General features: G+C 44.2%; 1 protein-coding gene across 1 annotated transcript in view; it reads left to right on the forward strand.

The window, feature by feature from the left end:
- Positions 1-14,932, forward strand: part of LOC136047761 (rho GTPase-activating protein 7-like) — a 27,012-nt gene continuing 12,080 nt past the window's right edge. Inside the window, 2 exon segments of the mRNA XM_065735056.1 lie at positions 1-89; positions 608-861. Coding sequence (XP_065591128.1) covers positions 1-89; positions 608-861 — 343 coding nt within the window.

The raw sequence follows: 14,932 nt of genomic DNA on the forward strand, positions 1-14,932 counted from the left end.
ATGGGGCTTGCTGGAGGAGACAGGGACCCAGGTTCCCGATCTCCTAAGCAGCAGCTGACCGAAGCTTGTTTCTACTGCTTTTTAAAAAGGTAATGTTGCTACAGCTGCTCAGTGTTAGTGTTAGGAGCCAAAATCAATGCTAACGAGGTCCTGCAGGTGTACCCTGATAAGGGCTGACGCAGGGCAGCTGGCTGTGGTTTGATGTCCCAGCTGAGAGCCCAAGGAGCACTGTGCATGGCTGAACTGCTCCCCGGCACAGCCTCCCACTGCCCCTGGGCCCGGTGCGGGAGCACCCACTCGGGTGCACCTGATCACTTGGTTTGTTTTTTATTGGGAAACAAACTCAAGCCGTCATCCAGAACAAATTTAATAGAGGCTTTTTGATAGAGAAGTAATCCTTACAGTGTGAAGCAGTGTAGAAGCATTACGTTTAGCTTACTTTTCCCTGCTGCCTCCGGTAAGGACACATCTGAGAGTCGGGGCCGCACTCAGGGCAGCGCTGCGAGCTGATCCCGTTCAGCTGGGCGGCTCTGCAGTTCAGAGGGGATTTCTCACTATTTCAGCCACAGGACCCTCGCGTTTGGCACTGCCCCCTCCATCCCCGCAGGGAAGGAGGAAGAAGAAGGGAAGGAGCCGTGCAGGCAAGGCTGCGAGATGCAAGCAGCTGGCGGGGCCGTGACACGGCCGGGATTCTCCACCCCGCGCTGGGTGGGATCTCCCCGCTCCCCTTAAAGCGCAGTGGGCGGCACGGCACGGCACGGCACGGCTGCCCCACGCGGAGTTGGCTCGGGTATAGGGACAGTGGAGCAGCGCTGTGCGGGACGTGGCGTGACGCGGCTCGCTCCGTTCCTTCCATGGCAGGTAAAGAGGAGGCTTTACTCTTTTATTTGGGGGGAGGAAGGCAGCTGCCGTCTCTCGGTTTAGATAGAAAACGGACAACTTTCTGGTGCTAGGCATGTAGGAAAACAAACAAACAAAACATGAACAAACAAACAAAAGTGTTGTTAGAAACAAGGAGCCGAGCATCCGAGAGGCAGCGGGCGGCTGGTGGGGCCGTGCTGGGCAGCGTCGCCTCTGGGGGGCAGCAGCCGCCCGCCCGGCGGGGACACGCGGCGTGGGGCTGCAGTGCACGGAGGGCATCGCTCCCCTGGAGCAGTCTGGCGGATGGGGGCAGCTGCAAAGCACTCACTTCTGTTAAATTTTATGCCCTGTGTCTTTCTGAGCAATAACACGTTATCATTTTCGTTGTCTGGGATTGCGTGGTTTCAGCTCTGGGAAATGGTGTGGCCTGTTTGGGTCTTGGAGAAGCATGGTTTCAGGTGGCAAAGTGAGCTGCATGTGAACGCCAAGGAAAACAGCCAAATCTTCCCTGGGCTGTCCCACCCAAGTTTGCTAAGTGTTAGCAAGATCCTAGCAGAGAAGTGATCAGTCTGATGGTCCCTGTGCCATGTGCTCCTTCCCTGGGAGGAATGCCTCAAATTGTTCAGGGCAGTATGGAGCAGCCTGCTGCCAACTACCCTGTCCAGAGCTGGTGGCTGGGGCCTGCAGGGCGCTGTGAGCTCCAGGTGATGGCTGTGGCTGGGAGGACTCCTCCATGGAGGCTGAAGTGACGTGGTAGTATTTTCCGTAGATTTGCTTATTTGGGGTGGTTCTGGGTCTTGGAAGGAGAAGTTTCTGGGGGAAAACAAGATCACACAATTAATATGAATGTAATTTTCTGCAGTTATCACTGATCTTAAATTCTGCAGTGTGACTAAACTGCTGCAAGGCCCTCACACTAGTGCATTATGCATATATATGTGTGTGTGTAGCGTATATATGAAATGTAAGTTTTTAGGCATGTTAGGTCTTCTTAAGGAAAGTGCAGATAGCAAGCCTGATGCTCTGCAGGGAAAATGTGTGAGCACAGAAACTTGTAGGTCCCTGCCTTTCCTTTTGCTTGTGTACTTTTCACTCTTGCGTTCTGTCAGCATTTGATTTATACCAGCAGAGGAGCTGAATCCAGAGCCTAGCAAGCAGAATGTACCAAGCAGATCCCTCCTGGCAGGCACCTCACCTGCTCCCACAGCTCCCCCTCTGGCTGGCTGAAACCCCAAAAGCATTTTTGCCATGTAGAAATGCATGGGAGAGGAGCTGCCTAATATCTACCAGAACTAAGTATTTGGCCCACTGTCAGAGCATGTGAGTCCATGGGCATTCTTATGTAGATCACAGTGGCTGTGGGGTGGTTCCTCCCTGACCTGGTGACGTGACCAGCACCATCCCAGAGAAGCAGAGCTGCTGGATAATGTCACCCTCCCACACACACAAGCGGTGCCCAGGGGCAATCGCAAGGTGAGGGACCCACCCCTCAGTGTGTCCTGGAGTCACTGTGGAAGTTGGCACTTGAGTGACGTTCTGGTGCCAGGAGAAATGAGCACACGATGTTCAGGGAGAAGAGGTCAGCTCTCTTCCTGTTTAGATGTTTTTCCAAAAATGCTTGAGCATCTGAGTGGAAAAATGACTGAGAGAAGCATTCAAATTAGGAAACAGGAAATACTTCAAAACCGTAGATAGAGTTTTGGCAGCTGAAATGGGAAGCGAGATGTCAGGTAGGGCTGGTGAGCGCGCTGCTGGGCAGCTCGAGGCCTCTCAGTGCTGCAGGGACAGCTTGCCTAGCAGCTGCTGTCAGCCCCGTGCTGGGTGCAAGGTCCAGGCCCAATGCCCCAGGTGTCTTGTATCAAAGCGGTGATATTTGGTGAGAGGTGTTCTTCCAGTTCAGACCTTCAGTATTTCCACTAGTGGACAGTGAAATCAATGACACTAGAACCAGAAGTTTTACAGAATATAAGTTGGTAGCAGTGCCAAGTTAGCAGTGTGACGAAATGAGCTGTTGAGGCCAAATGTCAGCTCTGCTCTGGACTCTTTTTCCCTTCCAGCAAATCACTGAGTCTCCTTATGCCCTTTTCTAGCAATAAGTTAAGTTGATGTAATGCTACTTTTAAGCTTCTTCAATTACTCAGCTATTCCTGCATCTGGTTGCATGTAATGTGCCCTGAGGGCTGTGGTTTGGGTTTGCCCATTGACTTGCCATGTGACCGTGAGTGCCACATAAAATAAACCTTTCCTGTTCAAAGGAGTTGTGCTCAGTTATGTTCTTGTTCGTGCTATTCAGACTTTGCTTTATACTCAACAGGGCAGACTTTCCAAGCAGTCTGCTTGCTATTTATTGTGAAGTTTGAAGACAGTCTATCATGAAGGAGATTTGGGAGCCTCAGTGCCATTAAATTCACCTCAAGCAAGTTTCAGTGGAACTTAGAGAGTGAAGCAAATGTACATACTTCTGAAAATGTTGCCTTAGCTTCACTTCCAAGGCCTGACATTGCATGGATGCCCAAATTTCTAGCCAAGTGCCCCATGCTGCTCCAAACCAACTGCTGCTACACATTAAGTATGCACAAATTTAATGAATGCTAATGCTAGAAGGAGAGAATGCCTGGAAGTGAAAACTACTGTGCATTGAAATGTGTCCTTCAAGACTTAGCTGTTTTATCTCTACCCTGAACTTAAAGACAGCTTCCTCTGAGCTGCTGGGGAGCTGCTTTGGAGGGCTGTGCCATGCTGCTTTCTTGCAGTCCCTTTCATGTGCAGTGCATGGGAAAGATGGGGAATTCAGTCAAGGAGTGGTATTCACTTGAAGAAAAGTCTTCTGAAGGATGGGCGGCCAGAGAAGAGGTGTGGGTAGAGCCTGTTACCTTGCTAGGGCTGGCCCCTGGTTTTGATAAAGTGTTTCTTCTTGTGTGTGCTTGTATAATGAACAACGTGCTTGTATAATGAACTGTTTTTCCTTAACTTCGTTGGGAGATTTACGTAAAATAACCCATGCAAAAAGTCTGTTTTCTGAATATTTTTAGAACTTGCTGCTTAGCTTTGTGTGTTATTTGGTAGCAAACACAGCTGAGAAAAGCAGCCAGGATGGGTTTGACCCTAGGACCATTTTGGGAGCATGTAAATGGAAATAAACCTTTCCTAAAAACGTTCTTTGCAACCCCACCCTTGAGGAGTGGTCTCCTTTGAAACAATGCAAATCTGGACAACGCTGGCAGTTGAGAGCTGAACTCTAGCTCTCCTCTGCACTCAGCAGTGACTTTTATGGTACTGAGAACCCCGTGGAACCGGGGGGCTGTTGTGAAACCACATACTGCACGGGCAGGCAGGGAAGCAGCATCTGCCTGCTTGTCCTTGTGACCCACTGAAAAGCAGCAGGTATGGGTTGAGAGGCTGGAGCATGGCTTTAGTGGCAGCAGCAGCAGCGCTTCACCCCTGCCCGGGGATCCTCTCTGTGCGTGTACAGCATACAGAGTACCTGTCTCTGTATTGCAAAGGATTTAACTGCAGCATTTCTGTACAACAACTAGCACAGCAGAGCTGTGAGCAGATGGATAGCCTGACGGCCTGCAGCAGGACCACTGCCATGCAAGTTAGTTCCTGGAATCTGTAAAGTGTTTTGTGCTCCTTGCTTGTGAAACAGTTGTCCAATTTCAGTGAATATCCCAACTTCTGTACAGCATGCCCCCGGTCTGCTGGAAGTCATCTGACTTCAGTGAAGATGAGGGTGGAGATGGAACAGAATGGTTCTAAAGAGAAAAGCTATCAGACCTCAGCTGTGTTCTGATTATTTTCTTTTAATTTGCTTCCTTTTCGTTGCCTTTTTTTTTTAATATACAGAGACATAAATAATGTTAAATTCCAGATCACCCATGGGTCTGAAATCTAGCTGAAACAAGAACTCCTGCCAGTTTTTGCAAACATGAAAGAAAAATAGCTCATCCATAATAAATGCTCCTCCTGACCTAAGTTATCTCTTTGCATTTAAGGTCAACTATCTCTGAGAGGGGGGGAAAAGAAGTGGAAGATAAAGGATACGCAGAGAGTCAGCTGCAATAACAAGCCAAGCCTCTGCAGGAAGGTCTTCCCATCAGGATTTTGATTTTCAGACTGTTCACAGCTGCCAGTACTTCTTTTTTCCTTTGGCCTGAATAACATAAATACAGGGCTGAGTAGTGCTGTTCCTTATGCTGGTGTAAATCTAGGTCAGAGCTTAAACCTTGACTTGAACATACACACGTTTTATCCCTGGGATCTCAGTGGGGCGGCATGTGGTTTAAAATTAATCACAGGTATAAATCTATGCAGGACTTCTTCCCAGTTCTGTGAATTTGACTTCAGGTGACCTCAGAGTGGTGCCTCTGGAATTCAGCTTGTGCAACACAGGCAGATTTTGGCTTGGTGCTTTCTGCTGTACCCACGATCCAGGCCGAGAGCACCTATTTGGTTACAAACAGGTCATTTTGAAATTCTTCCAGTTCTCTTTTTCCTCACAGTATGTTTTTCTGTCCTGACAGAGAACATGTCTGCAGGTTCTGCATTCGGTTTATTCTGCTGCTCATGAAGTTAGAAGGGCTGAAGGAGTTGGTGTTTTTTTTTTTCCAGGTATCTTTAGCGTATGTTATTTCCTTTATCCAAGGCTGTACCCTCATGATTGAAAGCAGGAGCAGTGAATAATTACGGTGTGCTATGAGCGTGCTAGAGATGGTGTATTATCATAGAGCAGCCAGTTAGAAATGGTATTGATGATTACAGGAAGGTGATGAAATGCAATTCAAAGTGGATTAGCTGGTTCAGGAGATGGTGGCAGGAATGAGACACTGTTTTAAGGGCCCATGGATAAGGACAGCTCCTTGCGGCCAGTGTGTCTGTGCTTCATCCTGCTGCTCCTTGGAGTGGGGTTTTGTTTCCTCCAAGGAGCATGCAGCCCTGTGATGCTCACTGCTGTGTTGAGGAGAGAAAAGAAAAAAATAGCTGAATTCCTCCTGGTTCTCGAAATAAACTTGGAAAAACCTCTGAACTTCCTGTACTGGAGGAGTATGTTTACATGCTATTTTCATAATGTTTATTTTCCTGACAGTGTGAGAAAGGTGGCAGTTGGGTACAGCAGATGGGAGCTGGGAAGTGCTGTGACCATCCCATCTCAAGAACATAAGACATGTTTCAGTGTGCAGCTGAGTTGTAAGTGGCTTCAGGAGTGCGATTCAGCTTCAGTGGGTATAATTTTATCATTAGAAAACAAATCCAAGGGGAAAATGGAACTTCACAAAAAAAAAGCTTTGTTTTTAATTTCGTTTTCAAAGCATTAGTTACTGAAAATATATAGCTGATTCTACTGGCTGTCAAAACTGTTCTTTTTTCTTTGAGATGATCTAGTGGTGCTGACCTTAGAATGTGCCACATAGTCCATCTATTCCATCTAATTACTGACGAGGTAAGGAATTATTTGATGCAATGTGTTTTATATGAAGTTCCTGACATGGTAGTATGGCAGAAAAAAACTCATCTTTTGTAAAACATTACTTCTGCTTTCAGTGTTCCAGGATGTTGGTGCTTTTAAATTCTAGATGGATAGCAGGAGCTGATTCTGCAGCAGCTGTTTTCTGAGGGTGCACCGTCACACCTCACACTTGGGTATCTGTCTGCAGTTAGGATAGTCAGAAGAAACAAAGCTTATCAGAAGGAAAAAAGACAGCACATAAGGAATAACGAAGAGGAGGTTAGCTGTATGCCTACATTAAAGTGTATGGCTTGATTAAATGGCCTTAGCTGTCTTTGCTCTGAGGCTGTAGTGCTAGGAGGTCTCATGGGTCTCATCATCAGCTACTTGTAATAATGCCACTATTTCCAGGACTCTTAACACAAGCAGCATGGCAGAGGAGGAATTGCTAAGGGTAGCTGACTGAGGATAATGGATAGTGGGATGAAATTGAGAGGAAAAACCTAATTGGAATTAACTAGCTGAGAAAAGCCTCTTGATCTGTCAAACAGTAAAATTGCCACCCAGGAGCAATGGGATAGTCCCAACCACGTGGGCATTTAAAGCCAGTCTAATGTCTGCGATTCCCTGAGTTAACTGCAGTATCTCAATAATTGGGGCTGACACAAAGATTTATCTCCTTTGATTGATTTGCTTTCATGGAGGCTCATCTCTTTGTGGTAGGGAACAGAGCTTTCGGGGCAGCTGTTTGCACTTAAACTGCCAGAAGCTGACAATACGTATCCATTTCAGCTCCTGGAATGCCTTCTTTGAGAAAACACTTAAATCACTGAAACAGACAGTGCTAATCAGTCTGCAGGAAAATGGACCATCCTTACCTGGAGCTCAGTGCCATAAATCTTGTGGCAGCGCTCGGTTATCATATAACACTAGAAAGCCATTTAGGTGCATTACTGCCAGTTGCTCAATCAGCCTGAAAAATTGGGCTGACTTAGGCCAAGGCCGTAAAAGGAAAAGGTGTTTTGCCAAACATATACGAACAAATGGTTGATATTTTGCCAGAAGGTACCGTTTGCAATAGAGAGATTAATCATGCTGAGATGATGGGGATGATACCCCGTGCTGATTTTGCATCAAGATGATGTACTGCAGCAGGTTGCCCCTACAGGGCGAGTTGTGCAAGGAGGTTTTGTGCTCAGCTGTGCGACCTTGGCCAGCAGCATCCTCTGCTCTCTCACTTTGCCCTCTCAGTTGGCGTGGCTCTCCAGATCAGTGCCTTCTCCAGTACTTCACTGCTTTTCACGGTGTGCTGGTTTTTGTGTGAGGCTTATGAGATATGCCCAAATCCATCAACCTGGATCAGGAGGAATAAGCTATTGCTATTGAAGATGGCATTAGCTTGGAATGTTTGCTAACAGCTGTGCAGAGATGAGCTTCAGGTCTCCGCTGGTGGCTGTCTATGTTTACAAGGTTGTAGGATGACTGACTCAGCTTAGAGGTACACCCTCACAAAAGCACTGGCCTGTAGGTATACATTTCCATGGTGAAATATGCCTTTTTTTTCCCTGGAATGTTGTCAGTTATTGCATTACGAGAGTAATATCACAATTTACTTTTAAAGAGTGAATGGTTTTAAAGGAACTTGCATTCCTCTGGGGCATCCTGTTTCAAACGCTGTTTCTCCTGTAATGAGAAGAGTGGGTTAAATAAATCTGTATGAGTCCAGGGGTAAAAAGTTCAAAATGTAAAGGGAAAATTAAGGAGAAGAGCTGTCGGAAAAATGCAATGGTTATTTAAAGATACAAAAAAAAAAAAGTTAAAAATACTCTGTGAGAATCTGAAGCTTTGGGTAGTATCTGTGAAGCTGGTTTTGCTTTTGGCCTGCCATTCCCAGGCTGTCTTCTCTGTGCTTGTTGTCATTCAGAGTCCTCAAAGGGTGCTGGCCTGAAACTGCTCGCTTGCGTCACAATCCAGATAACTTGTCACTTTGCATGTTGTGAGACAGTGCAAGTAAATAAATATCAGTCTTCTGTTAAATCCAGCTAGGCTGCTTGGCTTTCAGTCATGTCAGCCCTGAATTTCACGTCTGAAGTAGACACAGCACAGAGATGAATTTCCTTTGATATGTTCCTGAGTAACTCGCCATTTAATTTAACTGAGCAGTTCCTTGTTCTCCTGTTCTGGAATGATGCATTGTGAAATGTACTCCTTTAAATTAATCCAAGCACTTCACTTCCATCAGCAGAGTAATCTTTCTCAGCAGTATGCTAAGTATACTTTTAAAAAGTATGGTGAATATGAATGCTATGTGCTCGGTCGATGATTTAAGCATTTACACTTTCCAGACTGAACAGAAATAACAAATATGGCTTAGCTGCATTTTTTGTAACCTTTCCAAGGTGATCATTCAAATAATTTCAAAAGGGACATAAATGGATTTCTAAATACGATGATGCAAGTGAGGGCAACTCTCCTCCCATCAGAAAACCATCAATTGGAAATGAGGCTGAGCAAAGCTTGTATGACTTCCATTGACCACCCAGAAAGCTTTATATTGGAGCCATTAATGGTAAAATACTTAATGTGGTGCTGTCCCTTGGCTTTATGCATGGGAGCAGTGCCCCCCGCCCCCCCCCCCCCCCCCCTCTTTTTTTTTTCTTTTACTGTTCTTACTTCTTGAAGATGAAGTGGGGTATTTCTGGGGAGGAGGAAAGGAGTGTAGAAATACTTGTATTTCCATACAGTCTCCTTTATCAGCTTCTCTATGAAGTCTTGCTGAGTAAACGATATTGATGCAAACCAACCCACCTCCTCCTACCACTTTGGACGCTCCCTGGTCCTGTTACTGGAGTTAAGGACTGAGTGTCACAGTGAGGAGTTGTACAGTGTGTCCTGGGGCCAGCTGGAACCCAACAGCAGTAGCCATTCCTAAACGTGGGAAAACATGATAAATCCTTCTGCCACTGAACTATGTCACAGCATTTTCTGGACAAAGGTAAATGACAGTAAACTTCTGGCAATGTGTGAACTGCAGCACACACTTGCCCACCCGTTCTTTGTAGGTTCTCACCTATGGAGAATGAGACATCTGAGAAGTGCCTTTGGCTGAAAACCAGGTTCCTACTTTGCCTGTTTCCTTTGTATGTATTGGGTAGAGAACTGTCTGGAATCAGAAGGTCTGACTCCTTTCACTTCACTGCCACAAGTTGCATTGTGTGATCTCACCACCATAGAGATGGTGCCTTCTTTGCAGAACAAGGAAAGTATTTACTTTCTTAAGTATTAACTTAGTGTGTTTTGCACAAAGGGAAACTCTTCTGCAGGGCACACCTTGCAGGGTGACTGCACGTGCTAGTATCCTAGTATTGGCAGGATAATGTATGTTTTTCTTGGTCTTTCTAAAGACTTTTACATATGGGATGTAAACTTGCTACCTTGACTAGGTAGATGAGATTCCTTCTTACCAGCCTGTGACATTTGTAGTGTCACAAGTGACGTATATATTTTTCACTATTCTAACTTAGCTAGCTTTATCTGTCTTGATACTTAAAAATAAACTGAAGAATTGAATCCCACTTCTTACTTTTTGTCAGCAGTCTCCCAGGACAACACATACTGTTGTAACCTGCCAACTCCACGTCTCAAAACAGCCTACACAGCCAACCCATCTAAGGGAAAATGTTTGGCTCAAGGACTGTGTTGTGCCTGGACACAAATAAAACCGTAACCTCCTGTCCACCAAGCTTTAGTCTTAAGGAATGACTGAGTAGTACATGAAGTATTTGAAGGCAGTTAAGGCAAAACGTGATCTTTTGGTCTGAAAAGCTTTTGTTAATGGGTTTTAGTGGTTTGGAAGTGTTTTATTTGTTTGCACCTAGTACCAAAAGTCAAAAGACCTTCGTAGAATAGAATCATAGAACTGTTTGGGTTGGAAGGGACCTTTAAGATCACCTAGTTCCAACCCCCTGCTATAGGTGGGGACACTTTCCTCTAGACCAGGTTGCTCACAGCCCCATCCAGCCTGGCCTGGACCTGGACCCTGCTTCCAGGGAGGGGACATCCACAACCTCACCAGGTAACCTGTTCCAGTGTCTCACCACCCTGAAAGTAAGGAATTTCTTTCTAATATCTAGTCTAAATCTACCTTTTTTTTTTTTAGTTTTGGTCTCAGTATTTCTTCTCTGAGCAACATCCTCCAATCCAGAACATAAAATAATGTTCTTTTGAGTTTGGAATGTCTGTAAAGATGAAATAGTTTAATAACTTCAAAGTCTTCAAGCCTTACAGGCTCAGGTTGATATTTTTTTTTATTTTTTGTAGTATCTGGATGGTGGGTGTACTTCCAACCTGTCAGTTGGTAGTGTGCACCTTGTGATCAACTGCAAATGTTATGGAAGATGCAGCCACATATCTTTAATGTACATTAAATAAGGTTTAAAATCCACTAGGGCTTTTGTCTTGTCTCCATGATGCTGTGTGAGACAGCAACAAACCTCAGGTGGTCGCTAGACCTGTGCCTGGATCTGGCAATGCTTTATGAGCCAGTAGAGGAGCTGGGAAAGACTGAAGGACCTTGCTAGCCATCTCAGAACCAAAACTGACTGGTGGTGGCTTCAGTACTGGCTTCAGGTTCTTTGCTATCTCCTAAAATAAAGATTGTGGCAAAAGTTTGATGTCTCAGACTGTTGCTCTGTAGCATTTAGCTTGTCTCATGTGCGATTTGCTGCTTGGAATGCTAAGAACCTCTAAGATGCTTCCAAGGCTTTACATAAGCTGATGTGAGTTGCAGCTGCTTCAGTGCTGTACCTGCTTCGGGCCAACCCAGCTCGGGCAGTCTTGACATTTCTGGATGTCTTCTAACCATCTAATGCTGACAGAAATGTTGTTTAAAAATGTGTGAGTTGTTTAAAAACAGAGCATCAGATAAGCAGCCTTGTGATGCTCGACAGCTGGGTGAGGCTCTGGAGAAGGAAGAGGTCAGCACGAGTTATTCACAGGGCTTAAACTCTGACAAGAAAGCCTGTGCTGTGAGTGTGGTGCTAAAATGTTAAATGTTTAGGATGTTTAAAAGATGCTGTAGTCTCTGTGCTCTTATTTGATAAGTGCTTAGCATGAGGAGATTAAAACTGGCTACAAGGCAGTGCTGAGATAAATGAGTGTGTTACAGAGCCTACCATCACGTTTGAATCTAGCTTTATGTCGCCTTCACTTTGAATTGAAGGCACCATCAGACCTATTGTAGGAGCCAGGTGTGTGGTTATGGCACCAGTGTTATTGCAGCAATGTTTTTCCACTTCTATGGAATTGCTCCCAAGAAAATTATTTTAAAGCAATCAGAATATTGACCAATTTCTTGACTCTTGTCTCAGTCTGTGCAGTGACTGCAACTGGAGACTGTCTGTCTAGATGGCATGTTTTGTGTATTTGCAAAATGGATTTTCAAGTTGTTACTGCAATTTTACAGCTTGCTTTTCAGGTTCCGATTGCAGCTTTTTTTTTCCCCCTTTTTCTTTTTTTTTATTTTTTGTGTGGCTTTATTTGTGTTCTCTTAAATGCCCTCTTCACATTCCAGTTTCCAAACTGGAAAGCCAAAATGTGTCTCCGCTTTTCTGACACCTAGAGGAAAAAATACGTATATATCAGAAAAGAATGCTGTTTTCTAGAAAGGTCTCAAAGATTTCAAATATGTATCTGCTGATGATAAACTTGATCCAGGAAAATAGCAAATGACATGAATTATATCACAAAATCAGTTCCTGGTCTACAATGACAGATTTGGCTGGAATTAACCAGTACACTTTTTTCCTTCTTGTTGACATATTCCTGGAATAGATTGGCAAACAAACATCAGATACCATTGGAAACAGATTCAGCCTATGGGGAAAATGCAAGCTGGCCAGTCACTGATGAACAAATATTGTCTGTTCGTAGAGAACAGTGGATTTCCTAGTAAGGAAGAGCTACTGGCCCCAAGTTATTAATCTGAGCAAAAATATAGGCTCGCAAATGCTTGCAAGTAACAAAGTAAGGATGTGAATGTGGGCAAACTGGACTACTGTAGGGAATGCAGGCAAGTGTTTGCTAAACCTCTTTGGTCTGCGTTCTATCAGGACTTCATTCAGGTTTTACTAGTTTAATAAGCAACTTTGTCAATTACTTACAACCAAAGTTCCTCTCCTCCCGTACTTCCTATTCATGAGAACCACTGTGCATAGTTCTCCTGTAACAGGATTACATGCTCCTTTGCACCACGTTGCCTCCTCTGATGGCAAAACCACACTAGCGGTAGTAACGCTGCACCACCAATTCCAAATCACTGATATTCAGGTGTTGTGTTAACTCTGATATTTACTTAGATGGAAAAAGGAAGTTCTTCAAGGAAACCATGTGGTGTCACAGACTGATGTTTTAGCCTCCGTCCTTGGGAAAATACTTCTCAATCAATGGCTTTTCTTTGTTTGGAAGATTTGTTTTGTTAGACTTCTTAACTTTACCTGATTACTTCCTACATTAGATCATTATGTTTGTTAATTTTTTTCTGTGGAATTGACAGTTCTTCCTCACCCCCTGGAATATCCCTCTACCTCTTTTAACTGTTGTCTAAATGTATGACCTGTGTTTTGTGCATGGTATTGTTGTATTTCTTCCTTATCGGTGTAACCTGAGTCATGCAGCTTTTCTCCCACCATCAAATTATGAGCTCTTTTTATTAGGAAAACAAAAGCAAAACCGTCTCTATTTAAACTCCCAAAACAGTCAGTTTTGAGGTGAAAGTTCATCTCAGAGGAAAAGATGACTGAAACCTTCAATTGGATTGTACACACCTTCTCAAACTCAGGATGTAACTGCAGTAATGTCAGTGCATTTTCATCTTCACTGCGGTGTTCTGTGCAGCTGAGTACTGCTCAGTGGAAGAAAGGATTTTGCAACTTTTAGGTATACTGATTGATTTTACCCACTCCTTTTCTTGGAAAACAGACTTTAGGGTGTGTGCCATTTTCCAACCCTCTTGCTGCTTTTTCTCTTTCCTAATGCTGGTGTTGAGGTGGGATCTACAGCCAAGTTGGAGTCTATCACTTCTTGCATAGCTATTTTTTTTTTCACACTCTCAATTGTGGTGTTCCACATGTTGGCTTGAGTCAAAGCCGACTGTGTGAGAGCATCTGGAGACAGCAGATTTCATGCCAAAAACTGCAGTATTAAGGCAGTTCTATACCCTTGTGTCGGGTTCCTTACGGCTCCTGTTGCTGAGGTGTGCAAATATCCTTCCCTCTGGGAAGCAAGAGATCTTTGAGCTGCAAAGACGAATTTAACTCATTCCTTGTGTTAAAGAAGTCTTCAAATAGCATGGTTTAATTTGCCAAGGTTGGTCTTTGTTGAAACAAGATTATTCCTTTAAATGTATGCTTTTGTGTGTATGCTCCGCATAGGAAAACATAACTTATTTACTGGTTGTGCTTTCCTGAAGATGTGGCACCAGGCTCCAAATCCTCATGCATCTGCTGTTGTGTGTTACTGTTACTTTGCACATATGTTGGGACCTCCTCTGGGTTTTATGCTCTCATCTCCTTGGCAGTGGAAGATGCTAACTTCACAAAATGGCTTTCGTTTTCTTTCCCCACAAGCACGTCTCCTTGCCAGTGAAATAGTCGAGAGAACCTTGGAGGCCTGAATGTCTCCAAGATATTTTGCCCATGCACAGCTGTTTATTTTGCTGACATGGAAAGAAAATAGATGGAAATTGTTTTGTTTCAGCAGCTTGGAAACATAACGCAAGATTTCTCGTCCAGCTTCAGATTTCTCAGCCCACTTTAGGGCATTTCAAAATATGTTCCCATTTCCATGAGCACCTCTACATATGATCGTTATCCTTGCACAAAGGTTGTTGTTCAAGTTGGAAAGGCTGATAGTCCTTTACTGTTAGAAACTAATCATTTTGTATGTCTCGTAGCTTAAAAATCAGTCCTAATATTTTTATTTATCTTAATGTGATAAAATAGAACATCTTTGTGCAGAGTGGTGACTTGGGTAATTTTTATTTGCCCCCTGTGTTAGGCTAGTAAGCCTGTCATATAAAGGAGAAACTAACATCACAGTAACAATACACTGCAACAAATCTGAGTAGTCAGGAAAGTCCCAAGGTACTGCAATATTATGGTACACAGATTTGTTGCTCAGCTACGTGTAATTTTTTTCAGACCACAAACTATATTTTGTCTAGAGTAAGTCTGTGTAGGCAAACTAAAAGTGAAGGCTCTTTCTGTTCAGTGAAAATGGTTTTGGCAAGGGACTGAAGTACAAGACAGGAATGTTGTGTGGAAGGCTCGTGCTCTGCGGCTGCAATCAGGTGTTGGTTTCAATCATGGACCCCAAATCCTGTTCCATCTGAAGACAAATAGAAATCTATTTGCAAGGTATGGTATCTCTGTTGTGTCACATCAGAACCTTAATTCTTTTTTGTGTGCGTGGTAGAGGCAGAGCCATCCTTATTACTTGCCTGGGTGACAGAATGTGGGGCAGTAGCTAGTTTGGCAAAATGTTAACCAGCAATTCAGATAGCAGTGCCATACGTGGCACAGGCAAGATGCTTGTTTCACACTATTTACTTTTATAATAGAGATTTAT

Source organism: Cyrtonyx montezumae, unplaced genomic scaffold (genome assembly GCF_038088225.1).
Source record: "Cyrtonyx montezumae isolate F1298 unplaced genomic scaffold, pur_monq_1.0 scaffold_18, whole genome shotgun sequence".
Lineage (NCBI taxonomy): Eukaryota > Metazoa > Chordata > Aves > Galliformes > Odontophoridae > Cyrtonyx > Cyrtonyx montezumae.